General features: G+C 45.6%; 1 protein-coding gene across 1 annotated transcript; it reads left to right on the top strand.

Annotated features, from left to right (window-relative positions):
* The first annotated feature begins 33 nt into the window (after positions 1 to 33).
* tnfaip8l3 (tumor necrosis factor, alpha-induced protein 8-like 3) lies at positions 34 to 23530 on the top strand. Its single transcript, XM_061703687.1, has 2 exons — positions 34 to 570; positions 21163 to 23530. The coding sequence occupies exons 1-2, from the start codon at positions 525 to 527 to the stop codon at positions 21723 to 21725; spliced, it is 609 nt and encodes a 202-aa protein (XP_061559671.1). The 5' UTR covers positions 34 to 524; the 3' UTR covers positions 21726 to 23530.
* The last annotated feature ends 1274 nt before the right edge of the window (positions 23531 to 24804 follow it).

The raw sequence follows: 24804 nt of genomic DNA, 5'->3' as shown, positions 1-24804 counted from the left end.
TTATGAGAGCCAGCGACAAGAGGTCATGGGATTTCTACTGCTGGGATGAATTTTAAATTGCCTTGAATGAGTCTCTCCCACTGCTCTGCGGAAAGCACAGGCAGCGCTCTCACCCGGAGAGAGAGAGAGAGAGAGGAATAGGTCGCATACACAAAGAGGTAGAGAAAGAGTAGGAGTGGACAGCACCGGATGGGAGGAGAAAGAGAGGGGACGGACCCAGAGGGAGCGAGGGGAGGAGGCATCAGAAAAGTAGATGAGAGGGTGAAGAAAGAGGGAAACTGAAGGAGTCAGAAGAAGGGAGCAGAAGCAAAAAAAAAAAAGGAAGAGGAAAAAGGACAACTCAGCGAATGAGCTTGGTAGCGTTCCCCCCACAGCTGCAGTGATCCAAGGACCGGCTGGGGAAGGCAAGCTCACCGGGGAGAATAGAAAGTGTGGTTTCCGTCTTTTTTTTTCTTCTTTTTTTGCGGGAGAAAAGAGGAGGAATCAGACAGCTTCTGCAACCTCCTCGTGTCCCGCAGGAGAACATGGACTCGGACTCCGGCGAGCAGAGTGATGGAGACCTCTCTCCAGGTATAGAACTCGTTGGTCTTCATCGCAGCTCGTGGCCTCACGCTACAGGCGCGCGTTACATTTAGTGCCTTACTCCACAGGTGCTCGCACCAACACTTTGGGTTAAGAGCACCGCAGCTCTGCAGGTAGTCCACGTTTAATGCTGGAAGTAAGTCACTGATTGGCGCACTGAAAAAGTCATTGACTTGATCACGTACATCCATTCGCATGTGATCAGAATGCGGTCAACGTTTTCATTTTCCTCGAAGAAAATGAAACAATAAAAGAATCAACTTGGAATCATGTACAAGACTCTTTCAGTTTTAATTTTAGAAGTAACTAATGTGTGTTCTATTTAGAATGTAAGAAGTGACATTGATGGTTCATTTGGGTATCTTAAATGTAATATTTGAAGTAACTACATTGCATACTATTGATTTATTATCAGAAGTAACTGTGTATTCTAGTCTAATGTTAGAGGTACTCTCAATTTAATATTAAAAGTCACTTTTGGGGGTCTTTTACATTTTTAGATGAAAGTAACTAATGAGTATTCGAGATTGAATATAGTGACTAACTCGAATGGGTGCCGTTAGCTTAATATCGGAAGCCGTGTAACTCAAATGGCTACTCTTGATTTACTATTGGAAGTAACGCCAGCGGGTCTCCTCGCTCGAGTACATCTGATGGCAACGCTGCATTAAATATGAAAGAATAAATATGCACGCTCCTCGGTGAGACAAGAAAGCGCATTCGGTAGCCGATGGCCGTGTCGTCAATTCACAACTCGTGGCAACGGTATTCCTGCTGCACATACAATACATACACACATTCTACATTATACATCGCGATTGAAACATGAATCAACTGCATTATGTTCATTCTTGATTTGGTTTTATTTGTCGATCATCTCATGACATTTTCAGGCACCTGAACTATGTTTTCATCAGCTCTGTAACCCCCCTCCCCCAAATAAAGGAGTATTTGTTGTTGTTCCTGTTCCGTGGACACGTCGAAGCCGCTGTGAGTTATTTGAGGCCGATGACTGACAGAGAGCCCGTCACGGTTGCGTGGCGGTGAAAGGCGGCTCAGTCGCCACCAGTTACTGGCGAGCTCCGACACGTGTTTGGTCATCAACGCATCCGAGTGGTGCGAGGGGGTCGGGGGAGGGTGGGGCGGCGGCGTCCCTGAACGCTTCTCTCTGATGCATCGCGCATAAGTACTTGGGCAGTTTTACATTTCCTTGTTATCAAATATTGTTTCTGACTATCATCATGTCTGCAGGAGCCTTGCTGTGAGGAAAAAGTTTGGTTTTGGTTTTTTTTACTACGTTATCTCAAATTGTGTGCGTTGTACCTCTCATCGTTGCGCTTTGTATGCTAATGACGCTCTGTTGAACTCCACCATCTGTTTGTCCATCTGGCACATTGTCTGTCAGTCTTTTGATCCACCGGCAAAGGTGGCGGGAACGCCGATATGCGAGCCAGGCGGCGGTATGAATGCGGCGTCGTCGCGTTCCGGGTTTGAAACCCAACTTGCATACGCCGCCGTGGCCTGAGACCGTCTACTCAACTGAATTTTTCGGTCAGAGAATGCAGGAGTCTTTGTAAAACCAGATAAATGAACTTTCCCGTCCGGACAGCGACGGAAAATGACTTTTTTTCATCCGATAGAGTCTGACTCATACTTAAATGCATCCTGCTTTGTGGCTGCACCGCACTTTTTATCATTGGGTCTGCTGTCAAGTGAAAGAAAAAGTGGCATGACTGACTTACAAAAGGTCAACAATTTGGCTTTGTGATCATGAAGACAAGCTGTACTACTACGAAAGGGCTTTCTGTGTTCAAAGATGCGTTTTTGTTATATAAGAGATGTGCTAATGCTAAATTGTGAGTGCTATCACTTGTTATGTATGCTGGAACAAAGCGTCAAAAGAGTAAATATTGATGTGTTTTGTTCGAGGTGACCTTTCTGGCTTGAGTAGTTTCTGGCTGTTGTCAGCAAGCATATTTTATGATGCAACTTGCCTCCGCTTTTGTTTCCTCCATATTCTTCTCGTCGACCTTTGACATGCATCAGGGAAGCTGTTTGAACCAAGCACGTCGTACAGCCCGTTGGAAAACAAAATAATTTGCAACCAAGTGTAGCATATTACTTACTGCAACTAGCAAATGATATATATAGTATTGGGGAACCTCTAAGGCCGAACACAATCTGTTTTAAGATGCCGGACGTTCAGTTTTGGAAACATATTATGTGAATGCAAGGCAACCTTTAAACTGTGTTCCTGGCAGCCCCATTTCACGCCACAGTGGGCAAAACGTGACAGTCGTGAGAGACGATGGAGAAATGGGCAAATGCGACAGCAGATGATTGCCCGGGGCGAGATGTTTAAATTGTCGAAACCTTTGCCACACCAGTCACAGTGAGCGAGTGAGTGAGCGAGCGAGCGAACGAGAGAGAGAGAGAGAGAGAGATATTCCGTGTCCCCCTGTGCTGACGCCGACTGTGCAGCCGGGCCAGGCAGGGGAGCTTCATTAGACTCTGCCGGGGCAACAAGTGTGCTCAAAACCCACCTTTTTTTTTTTTTTTTTTTTTTTTAGAATGTCATGAGTTAATATTTTTAATGAAATAGCAGTAATAAGTAAAAAAAAAAAATAATCTTTTGAAATATGTTTCTGCCATCATCTACAGGCTTGTATTGTTGTTGTCTTTTCAAACTATCTGTGACACTTTCCCCTCCCAATATTCCTCCTCGGCGGCGAAGCTGATTCTTTTAGTGGACACTGGACAGTGAGTCAGCTCACAGCCTCTTTTGGCAACACAATCCTGATGATTCATTCGCCCAGAAATCAATCTGCCATCTGCTGAAGTTATTTCCACGCATTTTTTTTTTTTTGCCGACTTTGACATCGCAGTGGAACTTCGGCTCGTTCAGAAGCCGTTTGGTAGTGCGGTGCGGTGTAGCGGCGCCCATAGCGGCGTGAGGGCTGCTGCGTTTGGCTTGTGTTCTAAACAATGAAGCGACAGTTGTTGTTGTTTAATGGCACAACAGCAAAGTCGTCCTCAGCCAGGATATCCTCCTCCTGTCCGAAGACGCAAATGCGCTATTGCACTAGACCGACCATGATGGCCATGCTTGTTTCACAGGCCACGTTTTACATATGGGACGCTATGGAAAACTGTTTGTGCATTTATTTGATGGATCTTGGATACCCACCTTAGGGTTCATGTCCTCATCTGCTCTTTGTCCTCACTGGTAAGACAATTTAGCACACTAGCAGAAGACTAGGGCGCACTTCCCCTCACTACTAACATTTTTCTCTCCACTACTGCCTTCCACCTCTACTAGTTTGAATCGCAGACTGGTAGTTTAAAAGCGCCACTAGTAGTCAGACAGCTGTCTGACTAGTGTGCCGAATTGTCTTAGTAGTGAGTACAAAAAGCATACTAGTACCAGGACCTCAAGATGGATATCAAGGAATACATTGTCAAACAGCTTTCCATAAGAGACAGTGGCTTGGTCTTTGCATGCTTCCCCCAGTTTAATCGGATCCACAGACGGAGAGGAATCACTGCACTCCTGCACACGACGCACACGACGCACACCCACACCCGAGACTCCTTCAGCTGCTTCTGGAAAATTCTAACACAAACTGTAAAGAAAGCAAGGAAAAAAAAAAAACAACAACAAAGCTGAAAGTGGAAAAGGCAACTCGGGAGATTCCCACCCCCATTTGTCGTTGCAAAGAGCAACCTTCCAGGTGCCATAAGCATCATGTGACGTTTCATAATCATCCGTGGAGCGTTCACAGAGGGTTTGGTTTCTCCCTGCTTGAGATGAAAGATGGGCCGAAACCACTGAGGCGTTTTGAGCAGGCCTCACTCACGAAGTTCTGTGGTTCGATTGGCGACACAACGCAAACAGAGACAGACTATTGGACTGTTAATGCGATGTCCAGGTCTGGTTTTAGAATGGGTAGACTGGGATGGTGCAAGCAAAAAATAACAAATGAGGTGGCGTGAAAGGCAACGCCACACTTTTTTTTTGTGTGTGTCTTCACACTTAACTGTGACACAACAGAACCAATTCTGCTCATTATTAGGAAGTGTGAGCAGGAAAATATGGAGGCATTACCTCATGGAATGTTATTATTCCCAATGGTCAGCGAGAACAGTAATAACCTAAATCAACCACATTACAGATATAAGTGCAGAACATGTGTTTGCAATATGGATGGGGTTTCTTTCCCCCCAAAAGGACCAGGCAGCAGTGCCTTGACTTACGAGTGACCCTACACGGGTTTTTCGTGATACGAGCTCTCACTAGGATGATTTATTTTATTTTACTTTTTTTTTTTTTTTGCAGCTTGGACTTTCAAGCAAAAATTCAGATTCGAGCGCGAGCAGTTAGTGAACAATTCTTGAAACAGTTTATTGCCAATATCATTTGAAATTCAATGTCCAACTAAACAAAGACAATTATACATCGTGTATTCAAACCAATTACACAACTTTTATCATCTAATATTTACTAGTGTAATCCGAACACACAATACAAAACAGAATTGGAGTTATATTCCTAAAATGATAACATTATAAGGAAAAAAAGATAGAATTTTCCAAGAATGAAGTCCAAATTGTATGTGAAAAACTTAAAATTATATATAGTCATAGTATAAAAAAAGTGACAAAGGTTTTGATATTAAAAGGAAAAACAACACCTCAATGTTCACAGGAATAAAATCAAAATATTACGAGAAAAAATATATATATCCACGACTAAAGACCGAATACGATGAAAAGCGTTTATAATTTATGAGAATAAAGTCTAATATACAAACAATGGACTTCGTTATCCCTTGCCCGGACGCGGGCAAGGGAAAACTGGAGCCAGGCCTGCCTGGTGGTGGGGCTCGAAGCCGAGCGCCTGGTGGCCGGCGCTGCACCCATTGGGCCCGGCCGGGCACAGCCCGAAAGGGTAACGTGGGTCCCCCTTCCCACGGGCTCACCACCTGTGGGAGGGGCCATAGGGGTCGGGTGCAATGTGAGCTGGGCGGTGGCCGAAGGCGGGGACCTTGGCGATCCGATCCCCGGCTCCAGAAGCTGGCTCTAGGGACGGGGAATGTCACCTCTCTGGCAGGGAAGGAGCTCGTGCTGGTGTGTGAGGTAGAGAAGGACTCGCCTCCACACGCAGCTTGGGCTCTGGTACCAGTCCTCTCGAGAGGGTTTGGACTCTCTTCCACTCTGGAGTTGCCCACGGTGAGAGGCGCCAAGCAGGTGTGGGTATACTTATTGCCCCCCGGCACGGCGCCTGTACGTTGGGGTGGATGAGAGGGTAGCCCCCCCTTGGAGGGGGGTGCTGGAGAGCGCTCCCGCTTGGGGACTCCATTGTTCTGTCGGGGGACTTCAATGCTCACGTGGGCAATGACAGTGAGACCTGGAAGGGCGTGATTGGGAGGAACGGCCCCCCCGGTCAGAACCCGAGCGGTGTTCTGTTATTGGACTTCTGTGCTCGTCACGGATTGTCCATAACGAACACCATGTTCAAGCATAAGGGCGTCCACACGTGCACTTGGGACCAGGACACGCTAGGTCGCAGTTCGATGATCGACTTTGTGGTCGTGTCGTCGGACTTGCGGCCACATGTCTTGGACACTCGGGTGAAGAGAGGGGCGGAGCTGTCAACTGATCACCACCTGGTGGTGAGTTGGCTCCGATAGTGGGGGAAGATGCCGGTCCGACGTGGCAGGCCCAAACGTATTGTGAGGGTCTGTTGGGAACGTCTGGAGGAATCCCCTGTCCGAAGGAGTTTTAACTCCCACCTCCGACAGAACTTTGCTCATGTTCCGGGGGAGGCGGGGGACATCGAGTCCGAGAGGACCGTGTTCCACGCCTCCATTGCTGAGGCGGCCGACCGGAGCTGTGGCCGTAAGGTGCTCGGTGCCTGTCTTGGCGGCAATCCCCGAACCCGTTGGTGGACACCAACGGTGAGGGATGCCGTCAAGCTGAAGAAGGAGTCCTATTGGGCCTTTTTGGCCTGTGGGACTCCTGAGGCAGCTGATGGGTACCGGCTGGCCAAGCGGAATGCAGCTCTGGTGGTCACTGAAGCAAAAACTCGGGTATAGGAGGTGTTCGGTGAGGCCATGGAGAAAGACTTCCGGACGGCTTCGAGGAAATTCTGGTCCAACATCCGTCGTCTCAGGAGAGGAAAGCAGTGCACCACCAACACTGTGTATAGTGGGGATGGGGCGCTGCTGACCTCGACTCGGGACGTTGCGAGACGGTGGGGAGAATACTTCGAAGACCGCCACAATTCCACCGACACGCCTTCCCATGAGGAAGCAGAGTGTAGGTTCTCTGAGGCGGGCTCTCCTATCTCTGGGTTTGAGGTCACCGAGGTAGTTAAAAAGCTCCTCGGTGGCAGGGCCCCGGGGTTGGATGAGATTCGCCCGGAGTTCCTAAAGGCTCTGGATGTTGTGGGGCTGTCCTGGTTGACACGCCTCTGCAACATCGCGTGGACATCGGGGACAGTGCCTCTGGATTGGCAGACTGGGGTGGTGGGCCCCCTTTTTAAGAAGGGGGACCGGAGGGTGTGTTCCAACTACAGGGGGATCACACTTCTCAGCCTCCCTGGTAAGGTCTATTCAGGGGTGCTGGAGAGGAGGGTCCGTCGGGAAGTCGAATCTCAGATTCAGGAGGAGAAGTGTGGTTTTCGTCCTGGCCGTGGAACAGTGGACCAGCTCTACACTCTCGGCAGGGTCCTCGAGGGTGCATGGGAGTTCGCCCAACCAGTCTACATGTGTTTTGTGGACTTGGAGAAGGCGTTCGACCGTGTCCCTCGGGGAGTCCTGTGGAGGGTGCTTCGGGATTATGGGGTACCGAACCCCCTGATACGGGCTGTTCGGTCCCTGTACGACCGGAGTCAGAGTTTGGTCCGCAAATCCGGATGTAAATCGGACTCGTTCCCGGTGAGGGTTGGACTCCGCCAAGGCTGCCCTTTGTCGCCGATTCTGTTCATAACTTTTATGGACAGAATTTCTAGGTGCAGCCGAGGCGTAGAGGGGGTCCGGTTTGGTGGCCTCAGTATTGCATCTCTGCTTTTTGCTGATGATGTGGTTCTGTTGGCTTCATCAAGCCCTGAGCTCCAACTCTCACTGGAGCAGTTCGCAGCCGGGAACCCCGGGACACGCTGGAGAGACTACGTTCCTTCGGCTGGCCTAGGAACGCCTCGGGATCAACCCGGAAGAGCTGGATGGAGTGGCTGGGGAGAGGGAAGTCTGGGCGTCCCTGCTAAAGCTACTGCCCCCGCGACCCGACCCGGATAAGCGGTAGAAAATGGATGGATGGATGGAAAGTCTAATATAAGAAAATATTTTTACAGGAATAAAGTCAAAATATCATACGCAAAAACGCAAAAAAAAAATAGGAAAAAAAACCTTTACCAAAGTAATGATCCAATGAAAATGTAACAAATAAAAATAAAAGTTCAATTTAAAACGTACTTAAATAAAAACTTAAAAACAAACATTTCTTAAAACTTAAATGCAAACGTATTGAACTCAAAAGTTAAATACAACTGAACTGCAGTAAGGCAGTAATTCATGTTCGCTTATGAACTGCAGCAACTCAGGCTCATGGACCTGAGAGAATTAAAAAAAACTAAAGTCTAAACATATCCAGTGGGAAAATTGAGGCTGTAGCTAGAACTTGCCAAACTGTGAGCCCCCGAATTGCCATTCAACTGTTTATTACCTCATTGATAACCCATTATAAACCATTTAAAACCATGCTTCATTGTGAAGTGTTTCTTTCTAAATTCTAGATAATTTCCCCCTCTTGCTATCCAATAAAGCCTGTGGGAAGCACAAGGCAGACCAGAAATATATGTGCGGTTTACGATATTTAATGGGAATAAGGAAAACGAGGTTCAAATGTGGCAGTTTTTCTAGTAGGCTTGGATTAGAGCGAACACATGCCCCCTCCTCATTCCCCCGTGTGTGTTTGGATTTACGCTGTCAGTGGACGGGGTTAAGTTTCCAAGAGGAATTTATTTATAACTCTTCAAATGTGCGTTTTTGACAAGAAGTGAACCACAGTTTTTTCCTCGTCATTAGTTAGCGGTGCTGCGTGGGCCCGCCGCCACGAGGAGAGCAGCACTTGGGTTTTCCTCTCAACGCTATCACGCCCTCAAGGCCAAAGTGTAACACATATCCAATTTCATCCCGCCAATCAAAGCAGCAGCAACCGTTTTCGACCGAGGCGACTCGGAAAGTTGACAGCCAATTATTTTGCAAAAGCTCTCCGGCTCATCTTTTCAAGTCGTTCATCCTGCGTCGCTCACCTCACACACAGAAGGAAGGTTTCATAATATTCGAAGCTTCCAAGGTGTATGTAAAAACAACACCTCAAGGTTCACAGGAATCAAATCAAAATATTACGAGAAAAAAAATATATATCCAAGAATAAAGACGGAATACTACAATTTTGACCCATAAAATGGGTGCGCTTGTAAAGTTGACACACTGACACAGACATCAAGGCAAACGTGGAATAATTCAGCAGAGTTCGTAAAATATTTTCCTTTGGTTAAATATCAATGCGAGTTCAAGGTTCGGCTTTGCAGTTCCTCTCCACGCCAGCGGGCGTCGCCTTGTGTGCACATTTGTCGACTCGTCCGTTTTGGCCGCTGCCAGCTCAAACGAAGAAAAATACTCTTTGATGACTGTAAACCAAGATTTGGAGGGGACCTGCTAATTACTTTAGGGTCCACTTGAAGTACGCCAGGCGTCCTCTTAGCGACTTTCTCCCAGCAGGGCGGCTTCGAAGAATGCAGTTTACCAAGTCGTGGGCGGTCACATTGTCACCTCAGGTTGCGGGGAGCATGTCCGCAACATGTATAATCAAGGAAAGAGATATTGCATGAGGTCATTGTACTCGTAGAGTCTCCTGAAGTGCACGAGTAGGATATCAAATAAATTCTGAAAAGATTGACTATGGACTGACGTTAGAGCATTTATTAGATATCCTTGATATCCAGCCCAAGGTCTAGATACTAGTACGCTCTTTGTCTTCACTAGTAATGACAAAGTTATTACTTACTATTTCACAAAAATAAGAGCCCAATTCCCAATTGTACAACTTCAGAGACAGTCGATTTCAAAGGTTCATATATAAATTTTCGGGGTATGTGATGTCACTTTGTTCCAATGAAGCACTTGTCGACATACCGTCTGATGTGTTCCCATGATGCCGAGCGGTCCGTGTTCTGCTGAACATGCGCCACCGTTATCTTATCCTCTCCTCTCCACAGTCGCTCAATTTGATCAGTCATGTTTTTTTGTTTGTTTTTTTAATAGAACACACGTGGCGCAGCCTCAACGGAGACCGATTCAACATTTGAGGAGAGCAGATGTGCCCGATGGCGGTTACTAATTGTACGGTAGAGCCCACAAAGTGACAGAACTACATCAGATTTAGTCTCCGGTCAGACTGAAAACCATTTGGAATAAAAAATCTCCACAAAGATGGATGTCTTTTAGAAGAAGACTCTAGCAATTGACCAAATTTTCCTCTTTGCTACTCAGTGATTGCCATTCTAGGTACTCCCTGTAGCAGTACAATGAAATGGAAATACACGATCAAAAAGGGTTTGCTGCATTATGTATGTGTACAGCATGTGAAAACCCATGTTGACCGAATGACAATTGTGCATAATTTAGACAATATTGCTTCCCATGACAACGCAGATACAGTAAGAGAATGGCCCATTTAAAAAAGTCCAAAATTGTCCAAATCAAAATGTTCAAATGTCAATGTTCTCAAAAACATGCCATGTTTGAGACTACCGCAACATGCCACATGACCAGACAGAGCCAATCACAAGTGTCAGCTTCAGGAGGAAGTGTTGTGGGGAAGAAAAATAATTCCGAGCGTTGACGTCCATTTTTCAGTGTTAATGGAAATGGGAATTTCCAAACGAAACTAACATAATTTCACAATTTCTCCCAGTAATGTAATATAACACAGACAACGCTCAATGAAGTTAGAGATAAATATACAACTTCCTTTTTGAATATTTAGAATTCCAAACACTAGAGTGACCCCTTCAGAGTTGAATTCATGCCGTGACCAAGTTCATATTTTAATTCACTATCAATTTTCCCCATCAAAGTGAATTAACATCCCATAATCCAAGCCACCGCATTTTTTAAATGTTTTTCATTAATAGCACCGTGTTGTATAAATGAGAACGTAACACAACAAAAGATCATGCAAAACAAATCAACTGGTTTCATAAAGTGTAATTAAGACAAAAAGTCGCACACAGGGTAGCATTTAGGTTGACGTGTGCCTTCAAGAGGCGTGGCTTATTCAGGGACATCAGGAACTGGGACTCCAGCCGGTCATTCAAGTTCAGCGAGAGTGTCTGAACTGAGTCTCATTCGGTTGGTGTCTGTGACTGCAAAGGCAAATTAATTGTTCAGTGGGATTGATGAATAAAGTCCGAAGCAGAATGTAGACTCCCCGCCCCTCAAGAGGACCAGCAGCCTCAGCATCTGGTTCCCGGACCCCAATTGAGCTTCCCACAGGCCCACTTGGACGTAAACTGAGTCGGAACCGGGTGAACTAGTAAACAAGCCGGGAGGCCAGAGTTATGGGGAGGTTTGGCACAGGCTGGAAGATCGCGCTTGAGCTTAGTGTGTGTCGAGCGGGAGCCTTTGCAGCGCCGTGCGGGTCTCTTTGAAAGCAACGCTACGCCACGCTGAGACTTGGCGAGGGCCAACGGCAGGAGCGACCGGAAAACATTTACTTCCTTGGCGCCGAGCGAAATGCAGTCGAGAGAGGAAGAGATTGGCGATGCTCGAGGTGATGTTTCTAGTGAGTGGGAAAGTGGATCTGACGCAAAGGGACTTTGACAGGAGCTACAGTTAGTCACTTTTCTTCTGCCACCCTCGCCAGCAACTCCAGATTTATATATCTGTGTCACTCGCTCTGAAATTATGCACGCCCCGCCCTCACGTACTGCATATACAGAGTTGCTTTCCCTCTTGAGTGAATGGTGTGAAATGAAAATGTACGTTTTTATTGACGACTTCCAAAAGTCTCCTCTGTCGGGCCTTCGCACCTAAAAGCTTCGATTCCTTTAGGGGAATTTAAGAAAGAATCCCTGGCCAAGCTCAATTCTAAAAATAAAAAAAGAATAAACATTTGAAACCAAAAAATGCCTTGAAAGGTAGATAAGGTGTTTTCGGGCTAAACTGACCACGTAAAACATTACTATTTGGTCTGGCGGTGTTTGGCGTACTGGGTCAACAAAGAGCTCTTGCCTTGTCGCGTAATGGCGCTCATTGGATTTCATTTGCATCATTTTTCATGAGCGTGTGGCAACATTTGCCCCAAAACTACTGCAACAATTCTCGTGCTGTTGCTCACAACAGAATGATTTCCCACTAGCTTCTGAAAGAAGGGGGCGCAAGATGCAACAATCTTTTTAATAGCCTTTTGCACCACATATGTGGCACATGAACCAAACTTATTAAATCAAATTTTAAGTATAGTGTAGGACCTATGCTCACTCCTTTGCTGTCAAGAAATGGAAGACAAAACAAAACAAACAGACAAAAAAAATCACTATGAGGAAACTGAAAGTGGAGTCGCTCACGCAGTTTTCCATATATCCATCCGCATGTCGAGGTAAAGCACGTTTGCTTTTAGATTTAAAGTTAACTGTAAAAAATTGCATTTAAAACGAGAATAAAACATTGTATGTTTAAACACTAAAATGTTCCACCTAAGCATGTAATTTTGTCTAACAAATATCGGTGAAACACCATAGATGGGCTAACGAAAATTAGCATCAATTTTATAATAATTATAAACCTTGGGGGCGGGGTGCTACTTAACACGCATGGAGCAGCAACACATACAAACAAAGCATCCAACATTAGTCAGGCGTTTATTCCATCTGCTCTATGGGAACGACGACTATTACTGTTGGGGACCACTGCACAGAATCAGTTGGGGAACTCGCTGTCAATGACGCCGCATCTCGCTTCCAGTAGACCTCCGTGCTTCCCAGACGTGCGGGGCGTTCACTGTAGTTGTTAACATACCCCACCCCACCCCCCAAAAAATAAACAAACAAACAAAAAAAAGCCCCTTTTGTGGTTTATTTGCAGAAAGCTTCCTGCATACCACTCCTGTGTATTGCCATGTGACCGTGATGAGGATTTGGCAGAGCAAAGTGGTAGAGAAAAGCTCCCACAGTGGAGGGAAGGAAGCAGAAGAAGCTCGCAGCCAGTTCCCATGCCCGACGAACCATCCGAGCGGGCCTGGGTCTGTGCGAACTAAACAATAGCAGACCGCAGCTGGTCGAAGCATTCGTGTTATAGCAGATAAGAGGTCAAAGGGCAGCGATCCCGCAAGGTCCGCTATCCGATCCGACAGGATGTCTTGAGTACCACTTGTCGTCCCCGGAGGATCGGAACAGTCGGGAGCCGAGGCGGAGGTCACCGATATCGTTTTGCGCGTGACGGGCAATCGGGCCAACGGCGTATTAATCAGTCGCTTCCCGTTTTGGCCTCAACTCTGCAGGGACACGGCCATTTAACAGGGAGGCACGCAGATACGGTACAAAGCAACAAATACGCCTTTTCTGCTTCATTTTGTCCCTTTCTGACTCCAAGTGGATTTTACGGTCAGCGCTTAAGATCGGGAATTTTCACCGTGCTGTTAATCACAATCTACGTGTGTAAATGGACCCGTTTTGACGTTTTGGAAATATTGAAATGTTTTTTTTGGGGGGGGGGGGGGGGGGGGGGTGTTGAGCCAATGGTAACATTTTTCAAGAGAGCTTAGAACAATCCCAATAACTGTCTGTGTGTCCGCCACGTGAGAAACATGCACCTGTTGGTCTTTGCAGTGTTACGGTGGAATCGCGAAACCGTAATGCGTGTCTGTGAGCGAAAGGAGATTCGGTCTTGAATGTGACAGCATTCATTTTTAATGACTGAAAAAAAGAATAATAATTGTATTCCATACCAGAGCATTTCAGTCGTGTGAATTTGAGCGTGCTTCAATAATTATATCCCTCATGGCACCACCCCCCCACTCCCCCCCATAAATCCGCTAGGTAAATGCTAACGCCCAATGCAAACGAAAGAAACTAGCATCAATGCCGCAGCAATGTAACGGCTATTTGAACAGAAACGCTGCAGCAGCACATGTAGACAATATACCGACACATATATTTATCCTCGACGGAAAATAATTGACACAGTCACTTTATTGTAAAACTCTTCTTTGCCTGTGTAGAATTTCAAAGGTTTGGGTCATAGTTCAGACCCTGGAACGGATTCCTTTTATTTGCATTATTTCTAATTAGAAAAATGTATTTGAAATCAGTGCAAATCGACGGTTGAACAGCCTCCTGTATACGACAAGATCATCCTTTATTCCCTTCACATTTGGCAGAAGTGGAAAGCATGAACCTTAATTCGATAACATTTCTACACAGGTCTAAAAAAAAAACAAATACAAAAAACAGGCAGGATCAAGTAGAAAGACTTCACACACAAAAAAGCCCAGCATTAATTTTTCATGGTCACTATTTTCTTTCATGTAAGCAGAATCCTTCACGTGGATGTACAGCATCGACTTCCATCCAAAACCTTCCGTCACAGTAACTCATCGACATCGACTCCAACGAAAAGGACTTTCAACTCAGGCTTATGCCAACTGTGAGAGGAACGAAAGGGGAATTAGTCATGAACCCTGCGGCTCTGATTGCCCCTCGACAGCCTGAATAGTTGTTAATGGAGAGGTGACTGACCGCCTTCGTTGGGACCACAATGTCTTGGGCAAGATTGAACATGGCGGGACTACGAACAAGACGTTTTACTTATCGCCTCCCCTGTGTGAAGACCAGAACCCTTCTTCTTTACACAAAGAGCACACATGGCGTGCAGGACTGGCGCGTTTAAGTAGTTACATGACAGTGGCAGTTAAAAACACGTTCAATCTTTACAGGACCGACTGAGAGGGGGAGACTCTTGGAATGGCCCCTACCCCCCCCCCCTCTCCCCGCCGCCCAAAAAAAATGAAAAACACACAAAACAAAAACAACAACAAAAACTGCCTAGTTCTGAAGAGACAATATAAATTCCGCCAGGCACGCTGTGGTGTACCTTCCTTAGCGGTCCTCTTGTTAACCCAGCAGGCCGTTAAAATGTTATTTTCCAAAGTGTGCAGAAAAATAGCGGTGATGCAAAGAGAAGGTCTGAGGAAAAAAACCAAAATAAATAAATTAGGGAAGGGCAAGCTGTCAGGCATGTTCTGTTGAAGTGAATTTCCTCTGGCATTTTGTTAGCATCGACGCGAGGTTGGTGCGGTTGTGTTTTTCCCCGGGGGACGACACACTTGGGAAGTGGGCGCACATCCAGGCGTTTCTCTGCGCAGTGCGAGCGGACAGAAACTGCCGGATTCACAGGAAGGGATCTGTCTGCAATCACACGCGTTGGCAAACATGAGGCCGACTCCATCTCATTAGATCGGCTACAAAAGCCGCGTCGACTGTTCTGCCGTCCAAAGATAACTTCTCTGACCGGCGAGCCCATAGCGATCAAAAAAAATCTTACCCGGGTTTTTCAACAGTCGGCTGAATTTTTATTTTGACTAGCGACAACTGTACAGACCTACACGAAGACGTTTCGCGACTAAGTGACTGCGCGAGATGTAGTAACGGTGGTCATTTGTCGCAGAGACAAGAAAATAGGCCTGTGAGCTTTGTTATATCGCCTGTCTGCAAAAAGCGCTGTAATTCTCTTCGATTTGTGTTTAAACTTCAACATCTTGAAGCGAGAGTTGGCGTCATTGCGGAAGAACTGCTCGCTATCTGTTGCCTGTCGTAAAGTTGGCGGCGGCCACCGCCTCGTGGTGGTTACCTCCCTTTTTAGCTTCCAACTCGAGACTAAACAATGACCAAACACACGCTGCACTGCAAAATAGCTAGAATATGCCAAAAAGAAAAAGAAAAGAAAAGAAGAAGACAGAATCCCTCGCCTCAGTTTCCAACATCTGACCTTCGGAATGCAAGATTTTTACGCAATGTCGGCACCAAACCAAAATTATGGAGTCCACTGGCCATACAGCGCCAAGTAGCACTTGGTCTCCCAGCTTGTTGAAGAGAAACAAGCGCAGGTTTCCCACTATTTCAAACAACTGCATTCAGCATCATGAGGAGTTGTATTTTGAATCTGTCCATCGAAATATTGCTTTATTTGAAACCACACAATGGCCCAACAAAAGAAAAGCTCGGCAGTAGAGCACAGACCTGTGCCAAAGTTGAACTGTTCGCCCGATAAACAAAAGGAGTGCCAAATTCCATTTTCTTTTTTTGACCGCAGCAGTATAAATTCTGACAAGAATGAAGGTGTAGCCAAACTTCATACAAATGTAAACGACAATTACATCTATAATTCTCACAGTCTGTGCCAAAATCTTATTCGACTGCATAACTAATGAAATATGCGGTTACTGGTTCATTTATAATAAGCGTACCACAGATGAGTGTGACAATGGTTGAATTGCATATTTGACTGGCTCCAGAAGCACCGAGAGGCAATAACATTGTTAACCGTTCATGGAAAATTCTCGTCGCTGTGACATTTCGAACCATTCAATGGAGCCTTCATAGGCCATTCCTGTTTGAAGAATATGTAGAAAAGGCAGATGAATCGAAAATGTCTTTTCGGGACGCGACCGTCATCACCTGCCGACAACACCGCTACCCTTTAGCATCTCGGCTCGTTGGCTGTTTGTACCACTAATATTTGGAGGGGGGCAAAAAGGTCCACGTGCGCAGCTGAATGCAATGCGTGCCGGCCTTTGTGTGGACACAGCGCATACGCGTGCGCTTATGGGCGCTGCGTGTTTTTGCGCCCTGCAGCAAAACAACACGCGCACCGACCTGGCGTCATCCAACGCTGAACATCTGCGTGTTGTCACTAGCAACGTTTGCGTGTGAGACATCTGATCCAGACAGGATTTGGGAGCTGTGGGGAAGCAGAGCAAAAAAAAACATGATTCAATCATAATTACAGTCGTTGGAAATACTGTTCAAAACAAAATGACAAAATGAGTTACTTCCAATATATGCATTCATTGTACTTTTTTTTTTTTTTTTAAATCAAGCACGATGTTATGTTCTTCAAACAAACCATTTGACGCATATTTGATACACATTGACACACTCCAAATGATTTGGCCCATCTGTCAGTTAGAAAGAAAAGAAGAAATCAAATCAAATGTAAGCTTTCCCCACCGCTGCTTGAAAGTCATCATTGTACTGCTACATCCTAAATGTCATTAGCTGGTGTCACCAGCGAGATTGGAAAGTGTACGTTTGTACTTGCGAACTTCAGTTTTTAGACTTTGATGTGAAAGTCGAATTAAACTAATTTAAGACTTAATGCAAAAAAAAAATACAATTCAATAAAATGTTTGTAGACGTACGTACCTGTGCACGTCTGGTGCATTTTTTTTTGTTTTGTTTTAAACCAAGTCATCTCTTATTTTAAAGGGCATTTGTTGTCAAATGAGTCTGAAATTATATTATGGTGCTTTGGGATCATCATGGTTGAAACGTGAAATGTGCTATTCTGCAAAAAAGAAAAATACGACTCATCTGTTCAAGTCTCAAACTAAAAAGAGAAATAGCACTTTAGTGTTATACTTTATCAAAACACACAGTCATGACATACTTAAATAGAATTACAAATAAACCATTCTTGGCACAGAGCATGAATTAAATGGCCATTGTGCTGCTGCCTGCCTTGGCCACCTGGGGGCAGTACAAGACAGGCAGATGGAGATACAGTAGCTACTGTACATGGATGCCTGTACACTATACGCACACGTCTCAGCTCCTCACAGAGGATAAAGAATACATGAATGAATACTTTTACATTGAATTGTAAATGTGCTGCACCGTTTGCGCTACGCTTTTCTCATGATGCGTTGGCATTAGCACGATGAGTGTTTTGAGATTCAAGACGAACTAGAACTAGCATCCATACGTCGTCTGTGCAATGCAGCGGTGCTGTTCTGCTACGTTAGCTAGTTATTGCACTTTGCGATCTTCCTTTTTGAGTGGCAAAGGATCCCGAATTTGGGACCATTTCCTCCTGGCTCGCGCCAACTACTTTCTGTGCCCAGCTGAGCGAGAGTCTGCAGCAGAAAAATAATCCCCGTGACACTTCGAGGCACAGATGTTGCTTCAAATTTCTTTTGTAATAGATTTTTATGTTTGATTCATCATTTCAGACCTTTATTCAGTATTATGCAACTTGATAAAAGAGTGAAATGGCGTGCAGTGAAAGTGTTCCAAACGGACATAATTTACGGTAAAAACTCATTTTTACTTTTATACATAAGTATATTTCAGAGGCTTTTTTTTTTTTTTTTTTACTTTTACTCGAGTAAATAAATAAGTTCAATCAGTGCTTCTACGTTCACCAGAGTGTATTTTCACGCTTCTACTCGAGTACAGAGTGCGAATACTTTTGGGTTTTTTTGATAGCTCTGGCGACAGATTTCACTCATCAGTGATTCATTTTGGAAGCTGACAGCGCACACATTATTTGTGTTTTGCAAAGCTGTTGCTTCCATCAGTGTGCCCTCATAAATCTGTCCAGTTTGCTTTGGGAATATCAGAGACTTCACAAGAACAAAGAGGCCCTTCAGAGAAACAGGAAACGATGGAACCAGCCAGTTGATGTGAAGCGCAGATCCGCCTAACGAAGACCACACGCTTACATCCTGATTTGGCTACTTGAATACAATGTATACCAGGACATCGATGTTGCGATAGCTAAATGTACTTTGATGCACAACTTGGCAGTTGTGATGTCAAATTAGTATCCGACGGTTTTTGACAAGAGGCCAGCCACTTCAGTGTTCACTCTCGGCTGTTTCTTACTTGCAGTGCAATTGCCAATGTCACAGCTGGTCAAAAGCGTGACTTCAGTTTTTCACTCCTGATTAAATCACTGGCTATACATGTATGAAAGTATGAGTAGCTTCTATAAATAAGCCGGATTCTTTGTTGTGTGTTTAACCAACCTCCTCCCTGCTGTTGAGCCACTTGAGAGGTCTTACTCGTCCTCCCATGATGCCATACAAAAGAGCACAAAGAGAGCGCATGCTGTCATTTGAATTTTGAAACGACTGCAGACAGACATTTGCTTTCTGTTGCTAAATGTCATGCTGAGCTAATTATATGTGCAGGAAATGTCATTTTGCTTTCAACTAACTCCCGAAATGCCAGCGATCGGCTTTCGCCCATTGTAGTGCGCCTTTGAGCCTCTTGTGGATACGCACAGGCGCGCGTTCAGATGATGTGCTGCAGCGCTTCTCAAACTTTTCACACCGAGTGCCAGCCAGTGAAATACTTACAGTAGCCCAAGCACCACCATAATGACCAACATTCAAATTCAGTAGCGCAGAAGAAGGACGAAATGTTCATCAAAAGCGAGGCAGAGGGTTTCTTCCTAATGAGGAAATGCGAATGTACTGCACAGACATGGAGGAGGGTTTGCGTATCCAGCCCCTTTAGTCCTCAAATATGAACCTTAGCCTGAGACATTTTGGACACGTCTACGGGAACAGTTGGGATAAGGTCAGGCCTTGTTCCAGAATGACAATCGGTGTGGAAAGAAAGCTCCAGAAACACCTTTTTGGGGGAGTTTGGCATGGAAGAAAACGGTCGAACACCTTTGGGAAGATGCGAACAAAAATGGCCACACGTAAACGGCAACATGCGCAAACCTGGCTCAGAAGAGTCAAATAGGTTTTCGTTGTTTATATATATATATAAAATCATCTTCTTCTGTGCTTATCGGCCCCCATAATTTAGTCTATCCCCCGCCCCACCTGCGGTGTGCCTCAAGGGTCACTAGACAGCCCATCCTTGTTCCGCTCTACATGCTTCCTCTCATCACTCAATTATTTGGAGCACTACTTTTTACTTTTGAGTCATATTACTCAAAAGTAACAGTACTCTGACTTGAGTACAATATTTGGCTCTGCTACCCACCTCTGACTCTTCTATAACCGTGCTCAGCACTTTGTGTCCCCTTAATGAAACGTACTACTGTATATAAATAAAGTGTAATGAGCACGTATCCTAATCACTTTGTCCGAACGGTGTTGCTACTATTCCAGTGTGCTTTAAGATTTTTCTATCACGACCGCCATACTGCTGCCATGGTAACTTGCAGTGAATCAGATGGACCAATCACTTCCCCAGCAGTTAGGAGTCTCAATGCTTTTTTTCCCACAGTGCGAGATTTTAATCAAAATCAAATAAAACACACCTTTTCATGATCCAACTCCTCACAGCCACACGTCAGACGTCACTGCTCTTGGCAGTATTGGCTAAGAATAGTCGCAGCCACACATGCGCAGCTGTGAAGCATGTGGACAGAGTGCGCAGAGGCGTTATCGCTCTGCAGCTGTTTGATGTTTTCTCCGTAGTAGATAATAATCATTCCTCCCTCAGTCGGCCCACCGCATTGCCGGCAACTCCAAGAAGGCCTCCGCCCTGTTCTAGAATGTGCTTGCACCGCACTACTGTACCGTGCAGCTGTTCAGGTCCGCATTTCGCCTTGGTTTATTTCTGCCGTTGTGAAAAGAGGTGCTCAGGGAAGCCAGCAGGAGCTGCCAGTGAGGTTTTGAGTCGATTTTTCATCAATCGATGCCTTACGCATACCCGAGTCTTTTTACCCATTTTGAGGTCACTTTTTTGGACCGACAGAAAAAGAGAGACATAAAAATGAGCTTCCAAAATTCTCCGTCTAATCTGAAACAAAACATACCTACAAAAAAAAAGGTATATATATATATTTTTTTTTTTTTTTTTAATTTCAGTGTGCGATTGGCGAACCACAAATGTGTGGGGGGTTCGCTGTTATTGGCGTTTTTAAAGTATGTACTTTTACATAAAGCCCATAAAGAGTTGCTCACAATCCTGCCGAATTGGAACGGTTAAAAGAATTGCCAAATACCGTCGTCCCTCGCTACGTTGCGATGAACATTGCGGGTTCAGTGCTGACAACGAGGCGCTCGAACGCAGCCAGACAAGCGGACTATCTGAAAGAAAGATTTACGTTCTGGGTGTTGAAATAGCTAGCCAGCTAACTGTTCCAGATAACCGCTGACGTGAGTGAAGATGCTGAGGGTTGCTCATGCCGGAGGTCGTAGTGCATTATCAGGCGCTGTTTGAGCCTTGCCAAAACATATATATATATATATATATATATATATATATATATATATATGGAAAACTGTAATGGTGAAAAACCAACGCGCGATTTATCTTCAAACGTGTATACAGTAGTTAGGAAAAAAAATATCCGAATTCAGTTTAAGTACAGGAGTTGAGTCACTACTTCTACTTTTCGAGAATTGTCTCAACTTGTACTTCAGTCGAAAGTGCGAGAAGCGTTGCTACCTCTGGGCACCAACACTCAAACTGTAAAACTGAGCAACTCTTATTTCAGACCAGCCTTCTCATTTCTTCCCCTCTCCTCTCCTCTCCTCTCCCTCCCCAAGGGCACGAGAGCTTCAACTCGCGCTCCTTGGCTCTGCAAGCCCAGAAGAAGATCCTGAGCAAGATGGCGACCATGGCGGTGGCCAACATGCTGACGGACGACACCAGCAGCGAGATCTTGGACGAGCTCTACAAGACCAGCCGCGAGTTCACCAAGAGCAAGAAGGAGGCCCACAAAATCATCAAGGACGTCATCAAGATCGCCCTGAAGATCGGCATCCTGTACCGCAACCACCAGTTCAGCCCCGACGAGCTGGACACGGTGGAGCGCTTCAAGAAGAAGATGAACCAGGCGGCCATGACGGCGGTGTCCTTCTACGAGGTGGAGTACACCTTCGACCGGAATATTCTCTCCGAGCTCCTGCTGGAGTGCCGGGACTTGCTTCACACGCTGGTCGAGCAGCACCTGACGGCTCGCTCGCACGCTCGCATCGACCACGTTTTCAACCATTTCGCCCACGGCGAGTTCCTGGCCGAGCTGTACGGGGACGGAGACGAGTACAGACTCTCTCTGAGGAAGATCTGCAACGGCATCAACAAACTGCTGGACGAGGGGACGCTTTAATCTTTTCCCTCGCCGCTTCCTTCTCGCCCTCCCGCGGACCCTTCGCGTCACTTCCGCCTTTATCTCTGTCAGCTTCCGGTTTCCTGCATCCGTTTCCGCGGCGCTCGTCGTAACATCCCGCAGCTGTGGCTCACTGAGGGTCGTTTTTATGAAGACTCGGACAACGGGCGTCACGTACGCGTTCGCGGAAAGCCGTCGGAGCGTTCACTCCACGTCCTTGAGATCCAGCTTCAGCTCCATGTACTAGTATACCCTTTGTCCTCACTAATAAGACTACTGCCACTTTGGCCGACTGGTGCACAGTTGAATTTTACTCTTCAACTACCGTCCTACACTAGTAACGCTTGGCCCAACTAGCACGTGTCCATGGATTATGGGGAGCCATTTAAGGACATTTATTCAATGTCCTTAATATCCAGCTTAACAGCCATGTACTAGTACGGTAGTTCTCCTCACTAGTAGGACAATTCCGTGCACTAGTAGAATGTCTTTCTGACTATTACTGCTTCTTCCACTTCTAGTAGTAGCACATGATATTAGTGAGGCAAAACTCCACAGTTGACAACTGTGTGCTTCTCGTGCCACTAGTGAGTGACGTTGTAGCATTCTACTAGTTAACATCCAGGGCTTCACTAGTAGTACGCAAATGTCAATCAGGGGACAGTTTTGCCTCGCTCGTGGCAGAAATGTCTTACGTAGTACAGTAGTGGAAAAAGCGTTCCTAATAAGACAGTCGTTCTACTAGTGCAGACAGACAGGGGAAATTAGTGCAGGAACCGTAAACTGGATAACGAATAAATGATAGAGCTGCCCTCCATATGTCTTCCCTTTTGTGTGTGTGTGTGTGTGTGTGTGTGTACCAATGGCCCAAAAACATACATTGGGTATATTTGCATTTGGAAGATAATAATCAGTCATCGGTCCTTTTCTTTGGGGGGTGTTTGCATACATGTTTGTTTGGGCTTGGCATAAATCATCTTGTACATAAAACCAATGACATGTTTCTGTGTCAAACTTGTCCAGGGTGTATCACTTGTCTTTTATTCAAGATTTCTTGTCGTTTCTTGTGACAATAGCAGGAAGAACACCATCGCCTCATTCTTCTCCGATGGATGTTTTTCTCGGCGGCATATCGAGGACAAGAACGATTTCCACGCCTGCTACGGTCAAATAAGTTTCCGACATGACTGCTTTTTTTTTTTTTTTTTTTTTGAAGCTAAAATTGTCTCCAAGACAGGAATTATACGGATGGATTGGATCGGGAAAATAAACCACAAATTGCACACGAGGCCACAAGTTTCCTGTTCGCTTCACAAAGACGTACGCGAGGCGTGACTTTGCCGGCGTGCATTTGGAAATGTCACGCTGGAAACCTTTTCTGCTTCACAGGACGGCCGACCCCGAAGTCCGCATCCGTCCTCCTTTTACGCCAAAAGACGAACACGTCAAAGTTAGCTCAGCGGTTATTGGTCGCGAAATTCATGAAGCGGGGGGAAGACGTCAAAATGACATGGTCTAGTTTTTCTTCCATGTTAAGAAAAGTAAAAGATACACTGGCCGTCAGCCAACGACGGCCGTTACGAGTCCATTTATGAGGCTTCAACGAAGCGAACATGCACGTTTTCGGAACGTGGGAGGAAGTGCCACAAGTTTTCCGGGGTGCCTGGAGAAACCCCGCGAAAGGGAGAACATGCAAGACTCCACAAAGGAGGTCTTGAGTCGCGATTTGAAAACGCAACTTCTCGACTGCGTGCCAGCCCGAAATACACTATCGGTACAGAACGCGCATTGTTCAAATTTGGTACTTGGGCTCCATCTCGTGGTATGCAAAAGAATCACTGCCCAAGTACAGTTCAGTTGTGTTTCACTTTGAAGTTCGATACGTTTGCTTTGAATCTCGAAGAAATGTTTTGTTTTCAACATGTGCCTTTATGTACAGCACTTGACACTGAATCATTAAGTACAGCTTTTATTTCCCTATATTTAACCACAGTGGCTTAAAATAATAACCAATGCGCTTTTTAGGAAGACAAACCGCTGTTGTTTTTGATGACCACGTATTTTCTTATATGGCACTTGGTGGAAGTAAAACGTTTGTGAACCACTCGTGTATATATATATATATAGTCCTAATTCCAGACAATTTGACTGATTTTGGTGGGGAACATCTTGCACTGCACCCTGACCCGAAGCCAATAAATCGCCGACGGAAACAACTACGACACAGATGGGAAGACGGTAGGACTTCCATCTTCCGGTCACCGGCGAATTGTCTGCTGTATGAATGGACAAACCTTCGCGCAAACGCACCCGAAACATCGAGTTTTCCCAGAAGAGCGAAGGCTCGAATCTGGAATTGACCTACTTCAGACCCTGTGCTGACTTCCACTGTGAAATGATGGAAGGCGATGACCTCTAGTGGCAATTCAACGATATTGCAATATGTTTTGAGGACCGAGACCGCACTAATCCACCTTAAAGTGGATAGAAATGATATCCAATGAATGCTCAAACCACTTTACAAGTGTCATTGTTTAGTAACATTGATTCTAGAATTGTTTGACTTTACTATTTCCCTGTACTACTGTGAGTTAGCATGCCATTACCGTTTTATAATATCGCAATGAGTTCATGTAATTAAAGGGGGGGGGGGGGGGGGGGGGGGGGGGGGGGGAGTAGCCAAAAATCTGCGTGATTATTGCCTATTTGAAATAATTTCATTAGCAGCATGATCATATTAATGCATCAGGGGGGGAAATGGCGTTTAATTTACCACTTAAAGCAGTTTTTCTTTCATTTGTTTTTGTAAACTTGCCATTTTTAAACTGTAAATAGCAAAACGTGACTGTAACTTCCTTACCTACCTACCGCCCTAATCCATCCATCTCTCTCTCTCTCAAATAAATGACTTTTGCGAGTGTGTGTGTGTGTGTGTGTGCGCGCTTCTATATAAAGCATCGACGAATGTTCTCTGTGTTCGTTTCGCGGCAAGATGACAGACGAGCGCTTGTACGTGCGGCCGCGCACCTCAAGATGTCAGCGTTGATGCAGTCCGAGTTCGAAGCCCCAAACGAGCACG

The sequence above is a fragment of the Phycodurus eques genome, chromosome 2 (genome assembly GCF_024500275.1).
Source record: "Phycodurus eques isolate BA_2022a chromosome 2, UOR_Pequ_1.1, whole genome shotgun sequence".
In the NCBI taxonomy this organism is placed as follows: domain Eukaryota; kingdom Metazoa; phylum Chordata; class Actinopteri; order Syngnathiformes; family Syngnathidae; genus Phycodurus; species Phycodurus eques.
This window is presented reverse-complemented; position numbering and strand designations above follow the sequence as displayed.